Source organism: Cnephaeus nilssonii (genome assembly GCF_951640355.1).
Source record: "Cnephaeus nilssonii genome assembly, chromosome: 9".
NCBI classification, from domain to species: domain Eukaryota; kingdom Metazoa; phylum Chordata; class Mammalia; order Chiroptera; family Vespertilionidae; genus Cnephaeus; species Cnephaeus nilssonii.
This window is the reverse complement of record NC_137080.1, coordinates 76,717,866-76,741,044: the sequence shown is the minus strand read 5'-3', so window position 1 is coordinate 76,741,044 and position 23,179 is coordinate 76,717,866. Positions and strand designations below refer to the sequence as shown.

At 42.9% G+C, this 23,179-nt stretch overlaps 3 protein-coding genes across 4 annotated transcripts in view; 1 reads left to right on the top strand and 2 right to left on the bottom strand.

The window, feature by feature from the left end:
* CILK1 (ciliogenesis associated kinase 1) overlaps positions 1 to 5,979 on the bottom strand; it is a 32,265-nt gene extending 26,286 nt beyond the window's left edge. Inside the window, exons 1-3 of the mRNA XM_079780434.1 lie at positions 5,846 to 5,979; positions 4,738 to 4,792; positions 12 to 133 (exon numbers count right to left, since the gene is read on the bottom strand). Coding sequence (XP_079636560.1) covers positions 12 to 133; positions 4,738 to 4,792; positions 5,846 to 5,946 — 278 coding nt within the window. The 5' untranslated portion in view covers positions 5,947 to 5,979. The remainder of the gene's footprint in view (positions 1 to 11; positions 134 to 4,737; positions 4,793 to 5,845) is intronic.
* On the bottom strand, positions 12 to 23,179 carry LOC307105040 (uncharacterized protein; the record flags this gene model as incomplete). 2 transcript variants are annotated; one of them, XM_079780435.1, is made up of 4 exons in its annotated part: positions 22,671 to 23,179; positions 5,939 to 6,118; positions 4,738 to 4,792; positions 12 to 133 (listed from the first exon to the last, which is right to left on the bottom strand). In XM_079780435.1, the coding sequence occupies exon 2, from the start codon at positions 6,093 to 6,095 to the stop codon at positions 5,976 to 5,978; it is 120 nt and encodes a 39-aa protein (XP_079636561.1). In that variant the 5' UTR covers positions 6,096 to 6,118; positions 22,671 to 23,179. The 2 variants fall into 2 exon arrangements, with proteins under 2 accessions (XP_079636561.1, XP_079636562.1); XM_079780436.1 differs by lacking the exons at positions 12 to 133; positions 4,738 to 4,792; positions 22,671 to 23,179 and adding an exon at positions 20,539 to 21,321 and having other exon boundaries at positions 5,976 to 6,118.
* Positions 11,116 to 12,408, top strand: LOC307105589 (PCNA-associated factor-like). The gene has a single exon (XM_079781444.1). The coding sequence runs from the start codon at positions 11,261 to 11,263 to the stop codon at positions 11,621 to 11,623; it is 363 nt and encodes a 120-aa protein (XP_079637570.1). The 5' UTR covers positions 11,116 to 11,260; the 3' UTR covers positions 11,624 to 12,408.

Sequence of the window (23,179 nt, the reverse complement as noted above, 5' to 3'; positions counted from 1 at the left end):
CCAAATCGTACCTTTCTTTAATGAGCTGGTAGAGATTTTCCTGCATGTACTCAAAGATAAAATAAAGATGATCGTTCTCCCTGATAACTTCTTTTAATTTTACTATATTGGCATGGTTGAGCTTCTTTAAAGACTGAAAGGCGAGGAAGAAAAACAAAAAGAGAGGTTCTATTGTTGAAAAAGAAAAGTAACCCCATGTAGACTTAGGAAGAAACACCCAATTCTACAACCACAGAAAGACCACAATTCATATTTTAACAACAATTTCATAAATGACATGTCAATGAAATCCATAGCAACTTTAAATGGAAAACTATCTTGATTAACTGACTGAATGGTAAATGCATGACCTTAACTGGTATTTCTGGTGCCGCCAGTACCAGGCAGTGGGCCAGGGCTACCTGAGGTGTGTTCCCCTCCAGATAACAGAACTCATTCCTGGGAGGTGGAGGGAGGAATCTATTGGAAGATGAGGCTTTGACTGTTCTAGCACAGGCAAGCCTCGTTGTATTGCACTTCACTATATTGTGCTTCACAGATGTTGTGTTGTGTTTTGTTTTTTACAAATTGACAGCAAGACCCTCCACCAGCAAACAAGATTACAGCTTGCTTTATTGCGGTGGTCTGGAACTGGACCCTCAATATGTCTGGGGTGTGCCTGTATTGGAGAAGGCAGCCGCCTTGCGGCAAGATCACCAGTTGACAGTCTGCAGACATCATGAACAAGAAATTGTTCAAACAGGGGCCGATAGCCTGATTCTGTCAACTCCCATCTGGTTCATCCGTGTCCAGAGGACACAGAGTGCTCTTTACACTGTGAGTTCTGAAGGAGAGGGAGAAGGAAGAGAAATCTCTTTGGAAAGACTCTGAAGTGATATGGGAGGAATATCTCTGCTTCCAAGAACAGCAAAGGCAATACAAGTGAGCCACAAGGAACAAGAGGGTGACTTGGAAAATGCTGCCTGACCTCATTATTCAGCCTTGCATGCATGCAGGTTTCCTCTTCTGGGAACGCACTCGTGAGTACGGCCACGTGTAAACCATTTTTTGCTTGCCTCATTCGTTCTGTCAATGGTGAGCAGCAATCCCATTCATGTGTGACAGCCAGAGATACCCAGCTACTGGTGTGCTCACTAGACGATTAGAATTTGATAGACAGGCTCCTTCCAGGAAGCCTCGAGGGGTCACCCTGGCCAGTGGGATGAGCCCTGTCATTCAAAAAGCCACTTCCTCCCAGAGAAGGGAGCCCAATAATAACACATTGCAAAGCCCTCATTATCTTTGCATTTCCTTAAAAGGACATCCCTCTAATAAAACAAACGCCATGCCTGAAGATGAAATGCTAGCATGAATATTCAAAGCTGGAAGGACACTCGGTGATAAGGTACCCCAGGGACCAGAGCTTGGGAATGTGCAATAAGATCAAGTTATTTCAAGCAGCTGGGAAGAGAGGGGGCTCTGGCCAGTGAACGAGAGCAAAGGAAGACTCTCTGGTGCCTCTTCCTGGCCGGCCGAGCTGCCGCCAACATGCTCTCTGGCAGGAAATACTCAGCTGTTGGGGCCAAATGGACAGATCCTTCGAGAATGGCCCCACCGGGCGGATGACTTCTTTCAGTTGGGTTGGATTCCTGATTCTCCATGAGTAACAAAAACAAACATTGCTTAACTTGTAAACAGCGTTCACTGGGCTCTTGCAGACTGCAGCCATCTCTTCTGCCTGCCTGCTTCCAGTGCCTCCCACACCATGGCTGAGATGTCCAGGGGACGAGCAGCAAATTTGTTCAGAGGAAAATGAAGTAAGTTTTAAAAATTTTCAAGAAGAGAATTCTAGGCAAGGAATAGGGTACCTTCTGTTGCTAGCCTGAAGTGTGTTTTGAGCATGAATTACTGGACCAAGCCTGAGTGGCTCACAGCTCTTGTTTCTAAGCGAGGATCATGAGCAAGATAAAGCATGTATTAGTTTAACCTAAAAAGAATTAACTTTGTGTGGAGGACTTCATGTGACTCATTTTACAGAGAAATATTTCCGGGAAGAAGGCATCTTACTGTGGCTCAGGAGAGGTCTACAAAGGAGAGGAAGAGGCAGGACAGCTGTATCAACGCAGAGAGGCAGATTGAACCTGGGTCAGCAGCCCGAATAGGGGCCGTTTGTCCCCGAGCATGAAGGTTCCCAACTAGTAACAGAACTACAGTAAGTACTCACTTAACGTCATCAATAGGTTCTTGGAACTGCAATGTATAGCAGTGTATAACAATGTATAACAAAATCAATCCTAGGCTAATTGATATCAGCGTTCTAAAAAGACCTTGCAGGAAAGGGCATTACTGGAGGACCTGCTGTACAATACCCTGGGCCCCAAGGGTATCTTGGGGTGCCTGCCCTTCAGAGGCAAACAATCTAATTCAGAAGAGAGGACAAAATACATGTAACAAAATTAAGAAGATTGTATTAATGACAGAGACAAGGAACATCAGAGGTGTTTTAAGAAGGAGTACTTATTAAACCCCGAGTAGTCAGTGAGTATCATTTGAATGTGACTTTAAGGAACAGTAACACCTAGACAACTCAGTGGGAGGGAAAGGGTGTGTCGGGAGGGAGCCCTCACAGGTAAGGGTGTGTGAGCATGGAGTGGCATTCTGTGTCTGAGGAATAGGAACGGCCCCAGTTAGGTTCTAAAGGAAGTGCATCCGGAAGACTTTACCTGGAAAAGTGGGCCGGGAAGACATTGCTTGGATGCCAGGTAGATACCCACCGAAACCTTCACACAAACCTGGGTTTGAAACCAAGCTTTGGGGCTTACAGGTGTGTTTACCTCAAGCCAGTTACTGAGACTGGGTCTCAGCTGTTTTCTTGAGCAAACTCAAGACCCTAACACTTTTCACATCAGGTAGTTGTGGGGTGAAGTAAGACACCTAAGGGGCTTCCTGGCCTATCACAGCCCCTCAATAAACGGTAGATAGTGCATGAGCAGCTGAATGTCACGGAGATCATTCAGGCAGCAGCACACAGGATGGATGAGACACGAGGAAAGTAGGATCACACAGGCCACCTACAAGGAGCTGTGGTTTCTGGCTGAATGTTAATGAGCAGAAGGGAGAGAAAATATGAGCACTGGGGGTTGCAGACATTCTAGAAAATTCAGGCACTGATATCCACTGAGCATTTGGATATAGGGGTCTGCAGCAGGGATGAGCAACTCGCCTCCAAAGGGACAGAGAGTAAGTTATTTTAGGCTCTCTAGGGGAGAGGTCTCTGCTGCAACTACCCCACGTTGCCATTGTAGCATGAAGTCAGCCATAAACAATATGCAAACAAACGGGCATGGCTGTGCTCCAACAAAATGTTACTTACAAAATCAGAACGTGGGCCATGTGTCAATCCCTGGTCTAATGCATAAGAAAGGTAAAAGATCTGATGAGACTGCCGAAGCAAGGGGGTTGAATGACATTACTCAGGAGGCGTGTCAGAGCAAAGAAAAAAATTGCTAAGAACAGAATGCGAGAAATCGCCGATATTTAAGGGGTGGACCCACAGGAGAATTGGTGAAAGGCAAGAAAGAGGTAGGACAGCTAAGCAAAAGCAGAGTCCCACACCCTGGGAGAGGAGAGGAAGTGGTCCACAGCACCCAACCCTGCAGGCAAGAAAGTGCCGGAGAAAATGATCCTGGACTTGGCAATAAGCAGCTTCCATAACAGAGAGGGAAATGCCAGACTAAATTCAGTGGAAAGTCAACGGTAGGTGACAAATGATGGTATAAGGTGTTGTTTGGAAGGAAAGGGGAGGGAGCTCAAGGGAAGAGAGGGCTGAGGCTGATTCGAGAGAATGGCAGGCACATTTAGAGACCGGAGAGAAGGAGCCAGTGGAAAGGAAGAGTTTAAAGAAACGGGAAGGTTCACCATCGCCGAAAAGTGAGCGCAACCCAAGTGTCCATCAATGGACGAATGGACAAGCAAAATGTGGTATATCCATACCATGAAATACGATTCAGCCTTTAAAAAGAAGGATGAGCCTTGAAGACATTTATGCTAAACGAAATAAGCCAGTCACAAAAAGATAAATACAGGCACACCTCGGAGATAACTGAGGGATTGGGTCTAAAGTTTAAACCACCTCAAGGAGCGAGTACTGCCATGAAGTGAGTTAGAGGGTCTTGCCTTCAATTTGTACAAAAGGCAACATGTGTGAAGCACAATCAGTGAAGCACAACAAGACGAGGTCTGCCTGTACTGTATGACTTCACTCACCTGAGGTACTAAGGGCAGTCAAATTCACAGAGACAGAAGGTAGAGGTCATGGGGAGTTACTTGCTGTTTATGGGTACAAAGTTTCAGTTGTGCAAGATGAAATGAGTTCTAGAGATAGATGGTGATGATAGTTGTAAACAATATGAATGTACTTCATACTGTATACACTTACAAATTGGTAAGATAGTAAATTTTATGTTATTTGTTTTTCATCACAATTTGAGATAAAGAACATTAGTGGGAAACTATTGAAATCGGAATAAAGCTGTGATTAACTTAAGAGTAATATACCAATATATACACACATTAATAGCATAGCAATCTTCTATCTTGAGCTATTAACTGAATAATGTTAGCATCCCTCCCCCCTTTTTGGGGGCATCAGTGAAACAATTCAAAGAGAATGAATATATCCACACAAAAAACGTAAGCATATATAACATTATTTTAATCAACTATACATAAATTATTCCCTATGGTATTAATACATACCTTAACCTCACGAAGGTTCATGCATTCCTCCCAGGAATAAAACTTCCTTTTCATTCTAAAAGAGAACAAACAAATAGTATGCTTACTCCTAGTCACAGGCTACACTTTCTTTTTAATGTTTTCATTCTGAAACAAATGAATAGTGCTTAAAATTGGCTTTGATTCCTATCAAATATTATACTATCCAAAACAGCATTTATTTTAAAATCTGGCAATCAATCCTACATCACCAATTTCCCAGCAGAGGTGGTGCAGCGTAGCACAAGGAGGCCTGGCCTGCGTCTTGCTTTGTCACTAATTAGTTAACCTGGCCGTGGGGGGATCCCTCATTCTTATTTTATCTAGACCAGAGTTGTCCATTAGAGCTTTGTTTCCCTGGAAATGTTCTGTTTGTCCAGTATGGTCACCACTAGACAGACACATGTGGCTAGCGAGCACTCGGAATGTGGCTAGTGCAACACAGGAACTGAATTCTTAATTAAATTTACATTTCAATGTCACATATGATTACTTGCTACCCTATTAGACAACCCAGTTCTAGACACGCCAGTAAAAGGGTTGGCAAGGTATGTCTCACCCCAGCTCCACCCCACCACATGTTTTTGTAAAGCCCATGAGTTAAGACGGCGTTTATATTTTTTAATAGTTGGAATAAAAACAATCAAAAGAAGAAGAATATTTTGTGACATGTGAAAATTATCTGAAATTCAAATGTCAGTTTCCATAAATGAAGTTTTATTGGAATACAACCACACTCACTCATATATATGGTCTATGACTGCGTTCACACTACAACAGCAGAGCTGAGTTGTGACGGGGGCCATATGGCCTGCAAAGCCTAAAATATTTACGGTCTGGCTCGTTACCGAACAAAGTTTGCCAATCCCTGGTGTGGAGCCTGAGGTGAGGAAGAGAGGCCCATTAGCTAACCAGAAACCCAGGATGCGAGGGAATGTGTTTAACACCTCAGACATGAGCATTCCAGAGTCGACAATCATCTCACCCACAGAAATCAATGTCTAGGGTCCTTCTCCATGCTTCCCACACACTCCCCTTTGGACAATGCGTAGTGGAGGATGCATTCATGAGAGCGAAGGGTCAAACTTACTTTTTAATAGCAATCAGTTCCCCAGACTCAATGCTTCTTCCCAGCAGGACGGAACCGTAGGTTCCATCCCCGAGCTGCTTGATCGTTGTGTACCTATTCATGGTGTGCCCCCGCAGGCCGGACGCTCATCTCAGAGCCGAGGTGGTTCAGTCCTGCGGCGGCAGCAGGCCTCCCCGGAGTGTAACCAGATTTTTCTGTGGCAGCACCCGCACAAGGTATTCAACAGAACGTGACTATCTCCCAAATACATATTTTCAAAGATCAGTCTTCTGCCTGTAGAGAAAAATCAGGGACAAGCATAAATGCTATTGTATATTTTGAGTTTGTGTATTTTTATAGCCTAAATCGGGAATCAGCAGACTATAATCCTCCCCCGCCAGCCCCGCCACCTGTTCTTTTTTTTTAAATTTATCTTTATTGTTGAAAGTATTATAGATGTCCCCCATTTTTCCCCCATTGATCCCCACCACCTGCACCCGCCACCTGTTCTTATAAATAAAGTTTTACTGAAACACAGTCCTGCCCACTCACTGGCATAGTCTATGGCTGCTTTCACACTACAACAGCAGAGTTAAATAGCTGTGACAAAGACTGACTGGCCTACTTAGCCAAAAGTATTTATTTTCTGACCCTTTACAAAAAAAGTTTGCCATCTGTGATCTAAATAATGGTCTTTTACAAGTCTTTGTAAAACTAAAGATAGCATTTTTGGAAAGTGAATTTGTCACTGACTCAAAAATGAATCTGCAATTCAAAGCTTTTTTGTTGACTAACCACTGTGGGCAAACCCTGCACAATAGCTATGGTCCCTGAAAACTGCCGAGCTCATGCTAAATATACCGTGTTCTGTAATTCTGCTACAGTTAACAATGCAAACATACAAAATCAAGAAATGCTCAAATCCAAGTTCTCCTGATAGAGAGCGGACTTGTGCTCCATGATGTATTTGTGGCTAGGCAAAACAGTATGATTTTTACTACTAGACATTCAGAAGCTAAACAAAGAGCTAGTGATTTTTTTATGGAGGCTGTGCCCCTTTTAACATCATTCAGATTTTTATTCATTCATTTATTTATTTATCTTTAAAAATATATTTTTATTGATTTCAGAGAGGAAGGGAGAGGGAGATAGCATGGAAGATGTAAAATATTTGTCACAGTGCTTAATATTAAGAAGCTTTTCCTAGTATTTCACCTAGATTATTTTTGCTGCCATTTGAATTCTGTATACCCTTTAAAAAAAAAGAAATTTATTTATTTGTGTATTTATTTATGTATGTATTTATTTATTTTAAGGGCTTTTCTTTAAAATTTTTTTTATTATTAATTTCAGAGAGGAAAGGGGAGGGAGAGAGGATAGAAACATCCATGATGACAGAGAATCACTGATCAGCTGCCTCCTGCACACCCCAGTAGCCTGCAACCGGGGCATGTGCCCTGACTGGGAATCAAACCGTGACCTCCTAGTTCATAGGTTGATGCTCAACCACTGAGCTGGCTGGGCAGTCCTGGGCAGGTGGGTGTTTTTTTTAATTAAAAATATTTTTTTAGTTCTGTTTTTCTAATGCCATTGATTTTTTCATTTATAAAATTGAGTCATTCAGTTTGCTTATAATAAAGAAAACACAGTAATAACGTATGTGATTATAATGCCTTTACATAAACATTAATAAAATGTAAATACATGAATAGAACATTGAAAACATTTTAAAAATACAGCTATTAATTATCTGAAGAATCACCAGAGCAGAAAATATTGATGTTTCTCTCTCTCCCTCTCCCTTCCTCTTTGAAATCAATAAAAATATATTTAAAAATAAATAAATAAATTATATGCTTCATTAAAAAAAAAAAGTAGATGCTGGCCTAGAAACAATGGGAAGTCAATTAAGGGTTTGTTTGTTTTTTAACTAGAGAATAACATGGTCAGAATTGCATTTTTTAATCCAATTAGCTAGACTATTTTTCTCCATAGCCAACCAAAACTTGCCTATTGTACTTTAAGCTAATTTCTTCATGCTTATTTTTTGTGGATATAAAGAATATATCTGACAAAAAATATGTATATACATGAAATTAGTAATCAAATGTGAGTCCTTTGGCCTTTTCTTGCTTTAATTACACAACCTTTCCTCACAGGACCTGTTTCCACTACTTTAATTACCTTTGGCTTTCATCTCTGAATCCTCACACACTTCTCCATGTCCTTGATGAACTGTGGTGACCAAAACTTAATGACTATCTACCTTCCAGAAGCATGTGGGCTCCTCCCCACTTTTTTCCCCCAATGGCATTATACTAATGAATCACATCTATTAACTATTAGTCATAGATGCCTTTCTTTGATAATTAATGAGCTACTACTTCCTCATTCATTTAAACTGTATAATTGGGACAATGCTTTACCTAGATCAGGGGTAGTGAACCTTTTTTCTGCCAAAGGCCATTTGGATATTTATAACATAATTCGTGGGCCATACAAAATTATCAACTTAAAAATTAGCCTGCTAGCCTGGCTGGTGTGGCTCAGCGGTTGACCAAGCGGTCACAGGTTCACCCGAACCAGTTTGGCTCAGTGGATAGAGCGTCAGCCTGCAAACTGAAGGGTTCCAGGTTCAATTCAGGTCAAGGGCATGTACCTTGGTTGCGGGCACATCCCCAATAGGGAGTGTGCAGGAGGCAGCTGATTGATGTTTCTCTCTCATCGGTGTTTCTATCTCTCTATCCCTCTCCCTTCCTCTCTATCATATTTTAAAAAATATATATTTTTATTGATTTCAGAGAGAGGAAGAGAGGGAGAGATAGAAACATCAATGATGAGAGAGAATCATTGATCGGTTGCCTCCTGCACGCCCCCTACTGGGGATCGAACCTGCAACCCAGGCATGTACCCTGATAGAAATTGAACCCGGGACCCTTCAGTCCTCAGGCCGATGCTCTCTCCACTGAGCCAAACCAGCTAGGGCTCTATCATATATAGAGAGAACTGAGATTAAAAAAAAAAATTAGTCTGCTATATTTAGTCAAATATTTACTTAATTCACCCCTAATGCCTTGGCAGGGCCAGACCAATGATTTCAAGGCACTCATATGACCCATGGGTTGGACATTTTCCACCCCTGCCCTAGATGATCACTGAGAAAGCTATTTGTGAAAGCATTAAGAACTTTACTGAAATCGAGATAAAGTGGGTCATTCATTCAACACACAGTCACCCTAACAATTCTTTCTTGTTACAGTTTTTCAGATCATAGAACAAAACTCAATTACTCTGGCAAGATGTAACTCTCACCAAAGCATGGTAGTTGCTTTTTCATCTTGAGTAATGACCTTATAATGGATCAGACTAGTGCCTCTCCAGGCTGAGATGCTAAGCGTTATGCAAGCTTTGGGGGCACATTATGGGTAAGATAAGGGCCCTTCCTTTACATAACTCACAATTGACACGTACACGAAAAATGTAGAGAGTGCTATGAGGACATGATAGAGAGAATCACCAACTCTTGGGAGAAGGCAACCCTTCAGAGAAGTGAAAGGGCTGAGGTACTGAAGAATAATCAAGTTTCATTATATACAAAAGGGAAAGAAAGGAATTAAAAGTAAAGGAGGCTTGGGGAGCTATGGTAATTGTTTCAAGTGTCCAAAGGGGTATCAGAGAGAAGGATGTAGGGCTCCAGAGAAGAGAACCATGACCACTGTCTGAGCTTTCTATTCTCTACTCCAGTGAATTATTTCCTATCCTAAAATAAATAAATAAATAAATAAATAAAAATGAAGTGGTATTATTCAAATTAGCATTAGACAAGAAGTATAATCAATTCTGAGCATGTCCCAGCAGTAAGTGGTTAAATGCATTTGAGATCAGTGGTGGTCAGTTATTCATCATTTTTATGGTGGCCTGAATGTGATGACTCATGTCATGATCTGAAAGTGAAGAACAAACCTCACTGCTGCTCCAGGAAAACAAGAGTGATGGACAATGCACTGGAAAAAAGAAGGAGACAGGGGTGGGACCACTGCTGACCTACCCAATAGCAATGCTCCTTTCCTTGCTCAGTTTATAGAACCCTGATATTGTTCAGGATTCAATCTAATGAGGGCTGGTAGCTACCTACCATAGTCCTGATGCATGAATTCTGATCAGTCTAAGCCAAGCAAAGCAACTAGGAGTGAGGCTATGGCTCAGACTTAAGAGATGGAAAGGAAAGTGAGATGATGATGGAAGAGAAAAGCCTCTGTGAAGGAATCTATCTACTTCCTGATAAAGACAGTTGACAAAAATAATGCCCTGTGTTTCTGCCTTAAACATGATTGTATAAAACTGTGATATTTAGGGTTCCGGCAGCCTTCTGGTGACTATAAGAAATGAACTCTAAAGATGAGAATCTTTTATGCTAAGGATGGAAAAAAAAGAAAGAGGGGTTGGGGGAAAGGCTGAGTGGTTGATGATATCACTAGCCTGCTGCATGATCCCTGAAAATGTCTGTCTTGGATTTCTTGTTATATGATCTAATTAAAGGCCTTTCTTGCTGAAGCTGCTGTTCGATATTCTATTGAGTACAGCTGAAAACATTCCTGATACTGCAGACTAAGGCTACAATGACTTAAGATGAGGTGATAGAGATAGATCAATCATCTGTAGTTAGCATGCTTTGAAAACTGAAAGAGGTTAGCATAGTTGGAGACAAATTAGAAGAAGTAATTCTCTATTAGCCTAAGGTTCAATTTTTCCATCCACCATTATCTGCTTCTATTTGGGAAGAACATACAACTACAAATCTATTGTGGTGCAATATGAAGGAGTGTCCAAAAGTGGCCCTGGGCACCACTCAGGGTTGCCTGGACAACTAGCCAACTGGGAAGGGGACTCTTTTATCCAGAGTTTATCAAAACCCAGCTTCTCTTGGGTCTTGAAGGTCCCTACATGCTAGGTGGATGGCTTTACCAGACTTCTACTCTTTAAAGCTGACACCTAATCCCAGACTCTGAAAATCATCTGATTATGCCAACACTACCTATTCAACAGAGTACCATAGTCCAGCATGGCTCTTCACAAAGATGGTGATAAATTGGGACATCCATGCCACTCTTCCTTGTTTTCTTGATTTGAAAGTTTCCGCCCAAAGAACCTATTCCTATTATCAATGACATACATTCATGCTGTATGTCATTGATAATGAAACTTACCACAGACGACAACAGAGCTTAAGTTCAAGGAAATCAGAGAACCTCCCAAAGACTTTCATACAATCATCTGAATTAAGGCAGCAGTGGTTTTTATTTATTCAAAAGAATGTTTTAAGAATGAAATCAGGAATATAAACTGTGCCCGGGAGATTTGTTTTCTCGTTCTTGTCCACTGAGACACCCTCTGTGGGAACGTCAGTGGGTTGCTCTCATCTCCTCGTGTCTGAACATGGTGCGGACTAGAGCAGACATTCTCCTGGGCACCTATAGAAAAGTGGTGGCTGCTCAAGCCCCCAGGAAGGTGCTCGGTTCCTCTACCTCTTCCACTAACTTCACTTCACCTTCCTCGAGGAAAGCTGAAAATAAGTATGCAGGAGGGAATCCAGTTTGTGTGCGCCCAATTTCCAAAAGGCAAAAAGGAACTGGAGAATTCTTCCAACTGTCTCCTAAAGATTCTGAAAAAGAGAATCGGATTCCTGAAGAGGCAGGAAGCGGTGGTTTAGGAAAAGAAAAGAGGAAAGTACATCCTTTACCACCGGATGACACAGATGATGAAACAAAAAATAGAACTTTCTTATTCATCCTTGACTAATGTCTCCTGTTTACTCTGGTATCTTAGGATGTAAATTTGCATAAATGTATTTGTTCCAGTTACCTTTGTTGAATAGGCACTTAATTAAAAATGAGGGTTACATATAGTTACTCAAAAGCAACTAGTTATGATATTGGAAGATTTATGAGATAATTATGGTTACTTACCTTAGTATTCAATAAAATGCAGTATTTGATTTCTTTTACCTGTTATTAAGCTTCTTGTTCTTGCATGTTGTATACAACAAATCTGCTGTATTTGAGATATGGTTAGATTTTTGTACTACTGCCATTTTTATTGGCATTAGATTTTTTGGGATGGTACCATATTTTTGTTCCTTTGATTTAAAAAGCAGAGTTGGATTTCCGCACATTAAAAAAAAAATCAGTATTGATTAAACCACACCTATATCCTTTTTTAAGAATGGGGGCCAAAGTTGAAAAAATTTGATGGCTGTCTTCTCCTTAGAAAAATGTAAGGGTAATTTGATCCTGAGGGTTTCAGGTAGGAAGATTTCATAGACTACATTAAAAGAGAAGAATTTTCTTAGACTATGCATTTGATTTGGTATCATAAAATAGTACCCTCTGGAAATCAATAAAACATGAAAGGCAGATCATGCCATAAACCTAGAGCTATGTCTAAAGTTCTTAGAGCTACCTTTATATTTTTCAAGATAACAGGGGTATAAATGACGAGGTGGATATAATATTACTTAGTAATAGTAATTCTTGCTTCCTCATTACATTTTTTTTTTTTTGCTCACTGACAGCTGTTGTCAAAATTAACCATGTTTTAACAGATATGTTTTTCTGAAGTTTGTTTTTAATAAATGAATACTTATTTTAACAATTTTTTTTAAAAAAAGAATGAAATCAGAAGTCTACACTTCCCCAATAAGCAACGGAATTCCTTTTTGAAGTATAGAGACTATTTCTCTACAATTTTGCAGAGTGAGCAAGACTTCACAATTGTGGCTGAAATCTCTGAATACGACATTGGCATATGGAGATTCACACTGTGTGAACCGGGAGCTTGCAAACTGGCCGTCTGAGGCCTAGAGTCAAAGTGAGGTTCTGAATCTGTATTTGAAAGCAGGATCTTTCATATAAAAATCCAGATTTGGGGCTTCTTTAGAAAAACCGAAGGGCTGACAACATGGGATCCTTAGCCTTGTGTGGTAACAAAAAGCCAGAAAAGGGTAGTCACCAACTCCTTAGATTGAGATGGACTCTTCAGCTCATCACAGTCCCCATCCTTCCTGCTGTCCCCAAAATGGTTTCTATGTCAGTTCCTCAATTTTTTTTTTTTTAGTAACCATGTATTTTTGTACCATCACAACCACCTGTTTTATTGAAAGAAAAACATTTCTCTGTTCCTATGCTGCTATTAAAAGTGACAAGCTAAAAGGAAACCTGAAAAAAACCTCATGTTTGAAGAAAAATTGTTCTTTATTTAAAAAAGAAGAGCATTTTCTTACTGTCTAACAAGCACATAGCTAGCTTCCTCGAGTCTTTTACATTTCCTCCTCTGCCCCCACAGCATCTGAATTCACAGCTCCAGGTATAGACAGACAGTCAACACTGCCTGAGAAGTGAGTGGAATGTAGCAGCTCATCCACTGACTTGGGAATTAGCTGACATGCTAAGGGGTAGACCTTTTACATACCTCTCTGACTCCAAGAATAGCCTAGATAAATCCCTCACTATATCTAACCCACACTCGCCTTCCTAATATCCTCTATAATTAAAGGCTAATATGCAAATCGACCAAATGGCGAAAAGACCAGTTGCTATGATGCACACTGACCACCAGGGGGCAGACACTCAACTCAGGAGCAGGGAGCGGGTCTCAGCTGGCAGGCGTACATCCCCCAAGGGGTCCCGGACTTTGAGAGGGCACAGGCCAGGTTGAGGGACTCCCCAACCCCCCACCACTGCATGAATGTCGTACACGAGCCTCTAGTATCAAATAAACCCAAAAGGTACTACTACTAATTTTAGTACTTACTATATGTATAGTAGTATTGTAGTGCTTCTATATATTAATCTGTTTAATCCTTACAACTGTACCAGGTAGGTACTATTATTGTTATTATTCGTATTTTACAGATAAGGAAACTGAGGTATAAGCAACTTGTCCCTAGTACTATTACCATCACCCCTGAATTTTATAGATAAGGAAGCTGAGACACAAATTACTTGTCCAAAGTTATACAACTAATAAGTGGTAGGATAGATATAGGAACCCAGGCTGACTGCACCAAACTCAAGGGAAAGGTTGCAAAAGATCCAAAGGTCATAAAATCTTTTGATGATCTGAGAATAAGAGGAATTAGAGGAAGTACGTTGCAGCTCAAAATCCAAATATGGAAACCAGTGACGTAGCCATGCTCATTGGCCTCATTCTGCTAACAAACATCAGTGAACCCAGTGGGGACCTCACCACCACCAGCAGCAGCAGCAACGGAGGCAAAGTGATTGCAGACAAAGAGGGGCTGGTCCCAGTTTCCAGACCTCCTCTGATTCGGAGTGTCTCCTGGCCCTCAGGTTTACTTTCTGTGAAATTAGGGCACTGGACTTGATGCAGCTAAAATGGTTTCTTGCTCAAATGCTCTGTGATTCTGTGACTAGATCACAATCATGCCAGCATTTGTCTAAGAAAAAAAAAAAAAAAAAGAATCACTAGCCCTGGCCGGGTAGTTGGTTGTGGTGGGAGTGTCATCCCAAAACACCAAGGTTGCAGGTTTGCTCCCCAATCAGGGCACATGAAAGGGTCAGCCAATGAATGCATAGATGAGTGGAACAACAGGTCAATGTTTCTCTCTCTCTCAAACCAATAGGTGGGGGAGGGGAAGAATCAGTTTCCACTTTTCCCATCACCTGCACAAAAGCTAGCAAAAAGAGTGCCCCCGAGGGACCCTGTATGCTACATGACATTTCTCTTTCAGAGAGGGACACGTACCTCTTGCCTCAGCTGGGCCCCCAAGTTCAGAATCTGCAACAATCACCTCTTTGAAGCCTCCTGCCCCAAACTACAAAGACACTGCTTTTCTCAAGGCCCTGTCCCATCTCAAAGTCCCCACACCTTCCCAGTGGTCAGTGACATGCAGGCCCGCCCTCTGCATCAGCCAGGTCACTCACCACGCTTCCTTGGCCTCTGCATTCTCACACCTCACACTCCACTTGCACACAGCAGTTACTCAAAGATTGTCTGAATGGTCAAAATCTGGATGTTAGTCTTTGCTATCCATTTTCTGTACCACCCTCAATGAGTATCTCAAAACTCTCAGCACTTCTATTTCTTCATGTGCAAAGTAACAATGAAATTGTTTGACCTGACCACAAACGTTCAGAAGTTCTGAAATGGGAAAACAGAAAACACTACAGAGAAGCGAAGACAGGCAGGCGGCCTGGGCCTTCCCACCGCCATGCCAGAATCACCGAGTCTCAGAGACTCACGGAAAGGCCCCCTCCACATGGTCAGATCAGGTCTTTGGCCTTTGGGTAAGGCTGTACCCAACTAGCAGAGAAGTACAAGTTGGTTTCACTTTCAAAGAGTTCTAGCCAAACTCTGAAATATAGTGATGGTTTTCCTGGCTAGGTGACATCGGGGGAAACCTTCCTGTGACCGAACAGCCCCAATTCCCTCCCCTCGGCTGCCATCCTCTGTGGAGGCAAAGAACATCTGCTCATAGCCAGCAGCTCGCATGGGGGCCCTGCTCATTCACAGCCTGGACACCAGAGACTGGGCACAGGGAAGCGGTAGTCATTCCTTACTTTGGAATCCTGATAGTCACTGAATGAATGCCACAATTACTCATTTGTTAAGATCGAAGACAGAAAAGTGCATGCAAACATGGGCTTCTTGAGAGCTCTGGTTTACCAGCCCACTGACCCCGCTCAGACGCTATGAGGGTCTTGATTGTTTTACACGGAAAAGATTCCACTGCTTTCATCTGCCCTCATAGGAAAACTGGATTATGTGCAAAGTCATTCAGTGGCCCTTCTCATGGCACCATAACCAGCATGTAATTAATTACACCTTGGATTCTAGGTTTACGTGTGTCATAACTTGACATGAGGAAGTTAAGACTGTTAATTTCTTTTTAAAAGGTACTAGAAACAGCACACGTGCTCATATTTTTCTCTCTGGAGCCCAATTCTTCTGTCTATATACATTTAGCAGAAATGTTCTTTAAGTATTTTGCCTCTTGGATGAATGCCTCTTCCGTTTCCAGAAACTGCTCCATGTCTTACCTCTCTCTCTGCCATCAACCCAGCTTCTGAAAAAAGAATTCCCCATGTCCCAGGGCCCTTAATCCTCTGAGCAGGGTCCATAACTTCCCATCGCTCCCCCTGCAATACCTAAGGGTGCTCGTGCCTGAACCTTAAAAAAAGTCTTCAATCACATGCGGATTATTTCTAAACTAGGACCCATAATTCTACATTCCACTCACTTTCAAAGAGTTCTAGACTATAAAGAACTGAAAGGGATGTTGACGAATAGAAGGATGTTGATAAATGTTGACGAGCTGAAGAAGGATACCTTTACCCTGACTTGTATGAAACTGTGGATGAGCTGGGGTGACAGTCCTCAAGCTTAATGAAGACTGTTCAGGGTGGCAATAGTCCTAGTTCTAGCTGCTGACCTGACTGGCACCCCATGTTGTAAGGGTGGGCAAGGCAGGTTGTGGTGAAGATGGGGGAGTGAATGAGAACATACACTGAGTGGCCAGATTATTAAGATCTCTGAGCGCATAATAATCTGGCCACTCAGTGTATATCCTTCCTATATAATAAAAGGCTAATATGCAAATTGTCCCCTCGACCAGGAGTTCGACCAGCAGGCAGGCCGGCCAACCGCCCATGTCCCCTCCCCCTGGCCAGGCCGGCCGGACCCCACCCATGCACGAATTCATGCACTGGGCCTCTAATATATATATATACATATACACACTGAGTGGGGCAAAATAGGTTCACAGGTTTGTATAGAAAATAATACCATAATTAACAAACAATAATAATAAAAATCTGTGTTTCCTGTACTCACAACTGTAAGCCTACTTCTCCTTACCCTATATTCAAGCACTGTACAAACATTACAGCACCTGTAACTCAGGAGCTGGTCTCATGTTAATGTAAGGTGATTCACTATCATGTCTAACAACAAACAAATCAATAAAATGTGTCAAGGAAGCAAAGACTTCATGTAAAAAATAGTACAGAGCAGGGATTAGTAAACGTTTTCTGGGAAGGGCCAGTAAATATTTTAGGCTTTGAGGGCTCTAAGTCTGTCACAACTACTCCACTCTGCAGTCCGAGACAATATGGAAATAAGTGGGCACGGCTGTATTCCAGGACAATGCTACCTACAAAACGGGCAGCAGGCAGGGTATGCCTGCAGGGCACAGTGTGTGGGCCCCTGGAATAGAGGAAACCCTGCAAGTAAGCAAAAACATTTTAGCTGTCTCCATAGAACCCTCATTTAACCGAGGTTACAGTGTTGCATGTGTGAACTGAGTTTATCCCTAGAATATAAGCAAGGTGAGGGCAGAAATTTTATATTCACAACTGTATCCCCAGCACCTAGATGAGAACCTGGCATACAGCTGGCACAAATAAATCCTCACAAGAAAGATTTGTTGAATGAATACATTAATGAATGAGCCACTTACAGGTTTGTAAATGGTCATTTTGCCTACAGGTGATTTTCCTGTGTCACCAACCCCACTCCCACTGCCATCCCACCCCCCTCACACGCTTCTTTGCAAAACTGGACAATTATATGAGGACTAGGATACAAAAATTATGAATCCTTCTAAAAACTCTTACCCTAAAGTAGGAAAACATGCTTTTTAACAGCTAAGATAACATGTGAGCATGTATATCTTACTTTTTCTCACTTGGGTTTGTCTGAGTTAAATGAATCTTTAATAAAGTCGCTTTCAAAGCAAAGGCAGTGTCCAAGATCACAAAAGCATTAACTACTGTCTTTGGAGAACTACAAGTTCATGCAGACAGTAACTTTCATGCTAGCGTCAAACATGTACTTGAGCACATTGCACCATCATACTTTATCTTTTTGGTTTCTGGGCCATTATCTTTTATAGTAACCACGAGGGCCATCACATGTTATCAGCACTTCATCACAGGTTGTACTACACCTACAGAAAGATAAAAAATGACACATTGATCTTTCCACCAAAATACGTGGCTCTCAAGCTCTCGGCCATCACTATATATTTATCAAGTAGCTACGAAGAGCCCCCAGTGTGGCGGAAAAGGCACCAAGTGAAACCTGTGGCTCTTCCATTAAAAAAAACACAAAAACACGAAAAACAAAAACCACCTGAGTTAGGATGACAAAGTTAAAATCTAGGGAACATTAAGGTAAAATAATATGTAGCAATGTTCATTAGTATAGACTGAAAGCTGAGTTCACAGAACCTAAGTTCAACATGGGCACAAGGAAACTTCAGACTATAAAATTAGATTTTTTTTTTTCCTGTAAGGGACCTTAATAATCATCCAACACCCTCACTTTACGGATGAGATCCAGAGACCCGACCAATAGGAATGGATTCCTTGTTATCTTGAGATAGCATATTTTTTAATGTCTGAATAAAAAATGTTCATTTTTTTTTTCTTAATCCTCACTAAGCATGTTTTTATTGATTTTTAGAGAGGAAGGGTGAGAGAAAAAGAAACATCGATGTAAGAGAAAAACATCGATCAGTTGCCTCCTGTATGTGCACTAACTGTACCCGGACCAGGGGATGGGACCCACAACCTAGGTATGTGCCCTGTCCAGGAAACGAACCCACAACCTTTTGGTCTACAGGATGAGCCACCCAACCACGGCAAGAAATGTTTTCATAATCTATCAGAGATGTGTCAAATGCTCCCCACTTGCCCTTTTGTAAAAAGTATATGAATGTTTTGAAAATTCTGAGCCACATATTAAAAAGAGTCACAGATCTGCTTTCTTCAAACTCTTGAGACAATGTCACAAGTCAACGCACACCAGCTGTACCAGCAAGTCTGACCACACCCTTTCCATGAAGGCTTCGACTTGCAAAGCACACGCATTTACTCAATGAGCGAGGATGCTTCGCTTTCCTTGGGAGGAAATCAGGAACGGATTGAGTAGTTCTAGGATCTGTTGAGTAGTGACATTTTCCTACCATCGGACAGCACCTCGCTAGGTGCAGAGATTGAGTACAAATGCCCATCCCGACCTTCCTCACCTTCTCGGGAGGAACCTGAGCTGCTTCTTTAACTTCCTCTTTGGCTGCAAGCAAAGGCATCTGATTCCTTCCTGCCATAGCACGTTCTTAGCATTTTAATGTAATTGGCCCCAGAAAATGATTTGCTTCACTAAATTATTTTCACCGGGTGATTTTGTAGAGCACGTGTATTTATAAGGAAGTTAAAAAACTGTGTTTCAAAAGTCAGCACAGCCACAACCTAGGCCAAGGTTACACTATCATCCCCAAACAATATGTGTGTAAGTTGTCCTGCACACACCTCTGTTTGCACATCAGCCACAAACACGGAGGCCCAGATAGGAGCTTTCTGACACTCTAGTCAGAGGTCCTTCTCAGAAGGCCGCAGAGCAGTTTGTCAGACTGCTGATGAGAGAATTTACAATTAAGTGAGACACTATTCACAGGCTGACAGATCAACATATACACAAAGGTCACTGTAATCTGCCAAGAAAGTGCTAGGCAAGTAGTTCTGCCATAAACACATACTCTCATACATACCTCACAAGCAGGAAAATAGAAGGACGTGTGAGATCAAACTCCAACTCGGCAAGATCCTGCCAAATGAAATGGAGGAGCTTGCCTCAAGGGAAGCAGTTAAAAAAATTTTTTTTAAAGGCAGTAGTGTGTCTGGCAAGGTTCAGATGGAAAAACAGCAACAGATCCCAGCAGCAGAGCGCTAGCCAGGAATAACCTCAGCTCAAGCCATTTTAAGTACGGGCAGGATAACGCTCGCGAAGCTTCACTGCATGACTGCCCCATGCTCTGGGCTTCCAGGCCGAGCCAGGACTCGCGGTCTACTACAAGTCCATCAACACACATCGACCAAATATTTGTAACATGTTCAGGTCTCTGTGAGTCCCTGTCGGGGGAGGAGCAGGTTTCTGTCAGGTATACGACAGGCACTGTTTAGGCACCAGGCCATCGTCACCACACAATCAGCCGGGGAAAGCATTTCCCCTAGTTTACATGTGAGAGGACTAATGCTGGGTGAATCCCACAAGGCCACATCACATGCATAATAAGTGGAGTCAGGCCCTGACCTCAATTCTGCCTGACTCCAAAGCCCACGATGCCACATTACCATGCATAAAATATGGGTCCTGCCCCAAAGAGGCTTAAAATAGCCTAAGCCAATTAGAGGTCAATATGGCCAGTATAAGGAAGGGCTAAAAAAAAAAAAAAAAAAAGACAACACACACACAAGTATTTAAAGAAAGAGGAGAAAATTGAGTAGTTAGAGAAGACATTATGATAAAAGTAGGACTTGGGCTCCCTCACAGAGGATGGGTAAGATTTAAGATTTGCACAGGAGAGTGGAGAGAAGAGTTTCTAGGGAGAGCCTGGCCCCTTTAGCAGGAGAGCAAGAAGACCAAACCCCATAGAGCACAAAGATGTATGCTAAACTGAAAGTAAGATTTAGATGGGAGGGATGAAGCCTGTAAAGGCCTTGAAAAATGAGACAAATTATTTTAGAGAATGGAGAGGAACCGCAGGTGGGAAAAAGCTAGGAGCAGCATAAGGAAGTGATAGTTTAAAAGTTTAGAGAGTTTAGACAAACAAGGAATGCTGAAGATTCCAGAAAGGGGAGCATCTCATTCATTCTTCATTCATTCATTCATTCGGCAGACATTTACTGAGGACTTACTAAGAGCCAGGCTTGGGAGGGTAGCTAAGAGGCTGCTCCAGTCGGCAGGAGAGGAAAGGTGAGGTTCTGGATTAAAATATAGAGGGAGGGATCTATTTACATTATGGTTAACAGGTCGAGATGACTCATTGATATAAAGGAGGAAAGAAATGAAAAAAAAGATCACTCCAAAGGTTCAATATTAACATGAGTTCCACCTTTACTAGGAACCTCAAAAAGCAATAAGAATAAGACCAACAATGAGCTTTAATGATGTTGAACAGTCAACAAATAACCACTCCCATAAAGCCTTTTCTTTATCCTGGTAGCTCATTTACATATATAGTCAGTAGTAGGAAAGTTCACTGAGAAAAACCATTTCTTTGTGACTAAATGCTGAGTTCCCTGGGTAAGAAAGACAGGCCTCGGCCTACTCAGATAGGCCCCATCAACCCTCCAAAACATCTCTCCATCCATTCGTCAACTAATGGGTACTTACACAATGGACTATCATGCAGCAGTAAAAAAGAAGGATCTCTTACCCTTTGAGACAGCACGGAGGGACCTGGAGAGTATTATTCCAAACAAAATAAGCCAGTCAGAGAAAGACAAGTATCACATGATCTCACTCACATGTGGAATCTAATGAACAAAATAAACTGATGAACAAAAAATATTCAGTGACTTTGAAGCATGCAACAGACTGGCATATTTCAGAGGGAAGGTGGGGGGAGGGGTGTAAGAGATTAACCAATGAATGTGTATGCATAACCCATGGACAGACAATAGTGCCGGGAAGATCTGGAGAAGGGGTGGGAGAGGAGGGATTTAATGGGGGGCGGGGGGAGGACATCTGTAAAACTTTCAATGATAAAGATAAAATTTTAAAAATCCCCCCATCATCTAAAATTAAATGGGTCTCGTTTAGAAACATGACTGCCCACTCCTGCCCAACCACCAGTTTTGACTTTGGAGATGGGGACAAAGCCAAGTGGAGGGGGTAAATAAAAAGTGGGCAGGTCACTGTAGAGGGCTGGACCTTAGGGAGAGGGCAGTGGTACAGGATAACCTTTCACATCAAGAATCCCAGCACAGCTCTCATTTCTACACCCACTTCCTAGTGTTTTACAATGACTGGCCCGCAAATAGAGAGGAAGGCCTTCAAGATCCTGTACCAAATCGTGGCGCTTTGTCCAGAAACTATTTTAAATGTGCATATTTACGCATCCATTAACTCCTAGCACAGCTAGCATATGGTTGAGACACAAGTTCTTCTTAATTACTTATACGTTGACTACACAAATTTAAAGCTTATCTTGATTGTATATCCAGCAATAGTACAATTCACTATTGGGGCACATTGGGAAAGGTGAGAAATGAAAACTGTAGCTATCAAACTTCTATTGCTATAAAGAGTGGTCCAGGGCAAAGTAAAAAAAAAAAAAAAAAACACAACTGCCAGTACCTTTGAAAAACCCAGCCCTGCATGCAAAATCCAAGGTGGTATCCTCTCAGCACAGTCTCAAGCTTTAGCAAAAGCGGATCTTTATTTAGTTGTAAGTGGAAACGAATACTCTTTTCTGCAGAGGGATGCATTAAACTACTTTTACATTTAAAAGCCAAAGCCCTCAATGTTAGTGTCCAAGTCAAACTTCCGAAGGTGCATTACAAAAGAAACTCTTGTTCTGGAAAATCCTTCAACATCCCTCTCATAACAGGTACTCCCATTGGTTAAGAAAGAATCAGAGCAGAAAGAAACCCCGTGAAAAATGGTTGCACACAAATGTGCGAGGATTCTTGCTCAGACCCCTTGCGGGACAGCCCAAGGCCTAGTCGGGGAAATTCCAGAGCAAGTCCTCCACCTCCGACTCAAGGGGCTTCAAATCGGGCACGGATCTCTCCCCCTCTTAAAACACTGGAAGGTAAACACCCATCAAAATCTCCCAGACTCCGAGGAAACGGGAGTGTTCCTGCCTGGAGGTAGGGAGAGACCCACATGACCGCGCAGAGAAACTACAGCCCATTAACCTCTCCCTCCCGCCCCGATCACTCAGGAGGCCGCGGGACAGGGGTCCTTCCGCAGCCCCAGTCCATCCCCGCCCCCGAGTGACAGGTCGCCCGGCTGAAGCCCCTCAATCCCTGACCCCACTCACTGGCGCGGCGAACACAGGCGGGGGCCCGCCCCTGCGGTGAGCACAGCTCCTCGGGCGAGTGGGGCGCAGCAGCCCCTCGGGAACTGAGAATGGGGGGCGATCCCTGCTAGGACAGGCCGAGGCGTCCGCGCAGGGCCGCCCAGGAGGACCGGCGAGTCGCACGGGCCGCGTGGCGCATGGCAGAGCAGCAGGAACCCGGCCGCTCTCCAGCCTCCAGCAGGAAAACAAACAAAAGGCAGGGAGGCTTCTAGCGAGGACGACGGGCCGCTTTCCCTGGGAAAAGTTACCCTGCAGCTCCCCTCGCTGGCCCTGCGCGTTCCTGCACCGCGAGCAGGGCGCCCGGGAGCGCGGAGCCGCCGCGCTCCAGTCTCGCTGGGGGCCCGCCAGCGCCCGGGGCTCCCTGCGGCCGGCTGACCCGGAATGCGACCTCAGCTCCACACGCGCGCCTCCTTGCAGCTCGGCTGCACACGCATGGAGATGGAGAAATGGTGGCCGTGGGTGCACAGGCC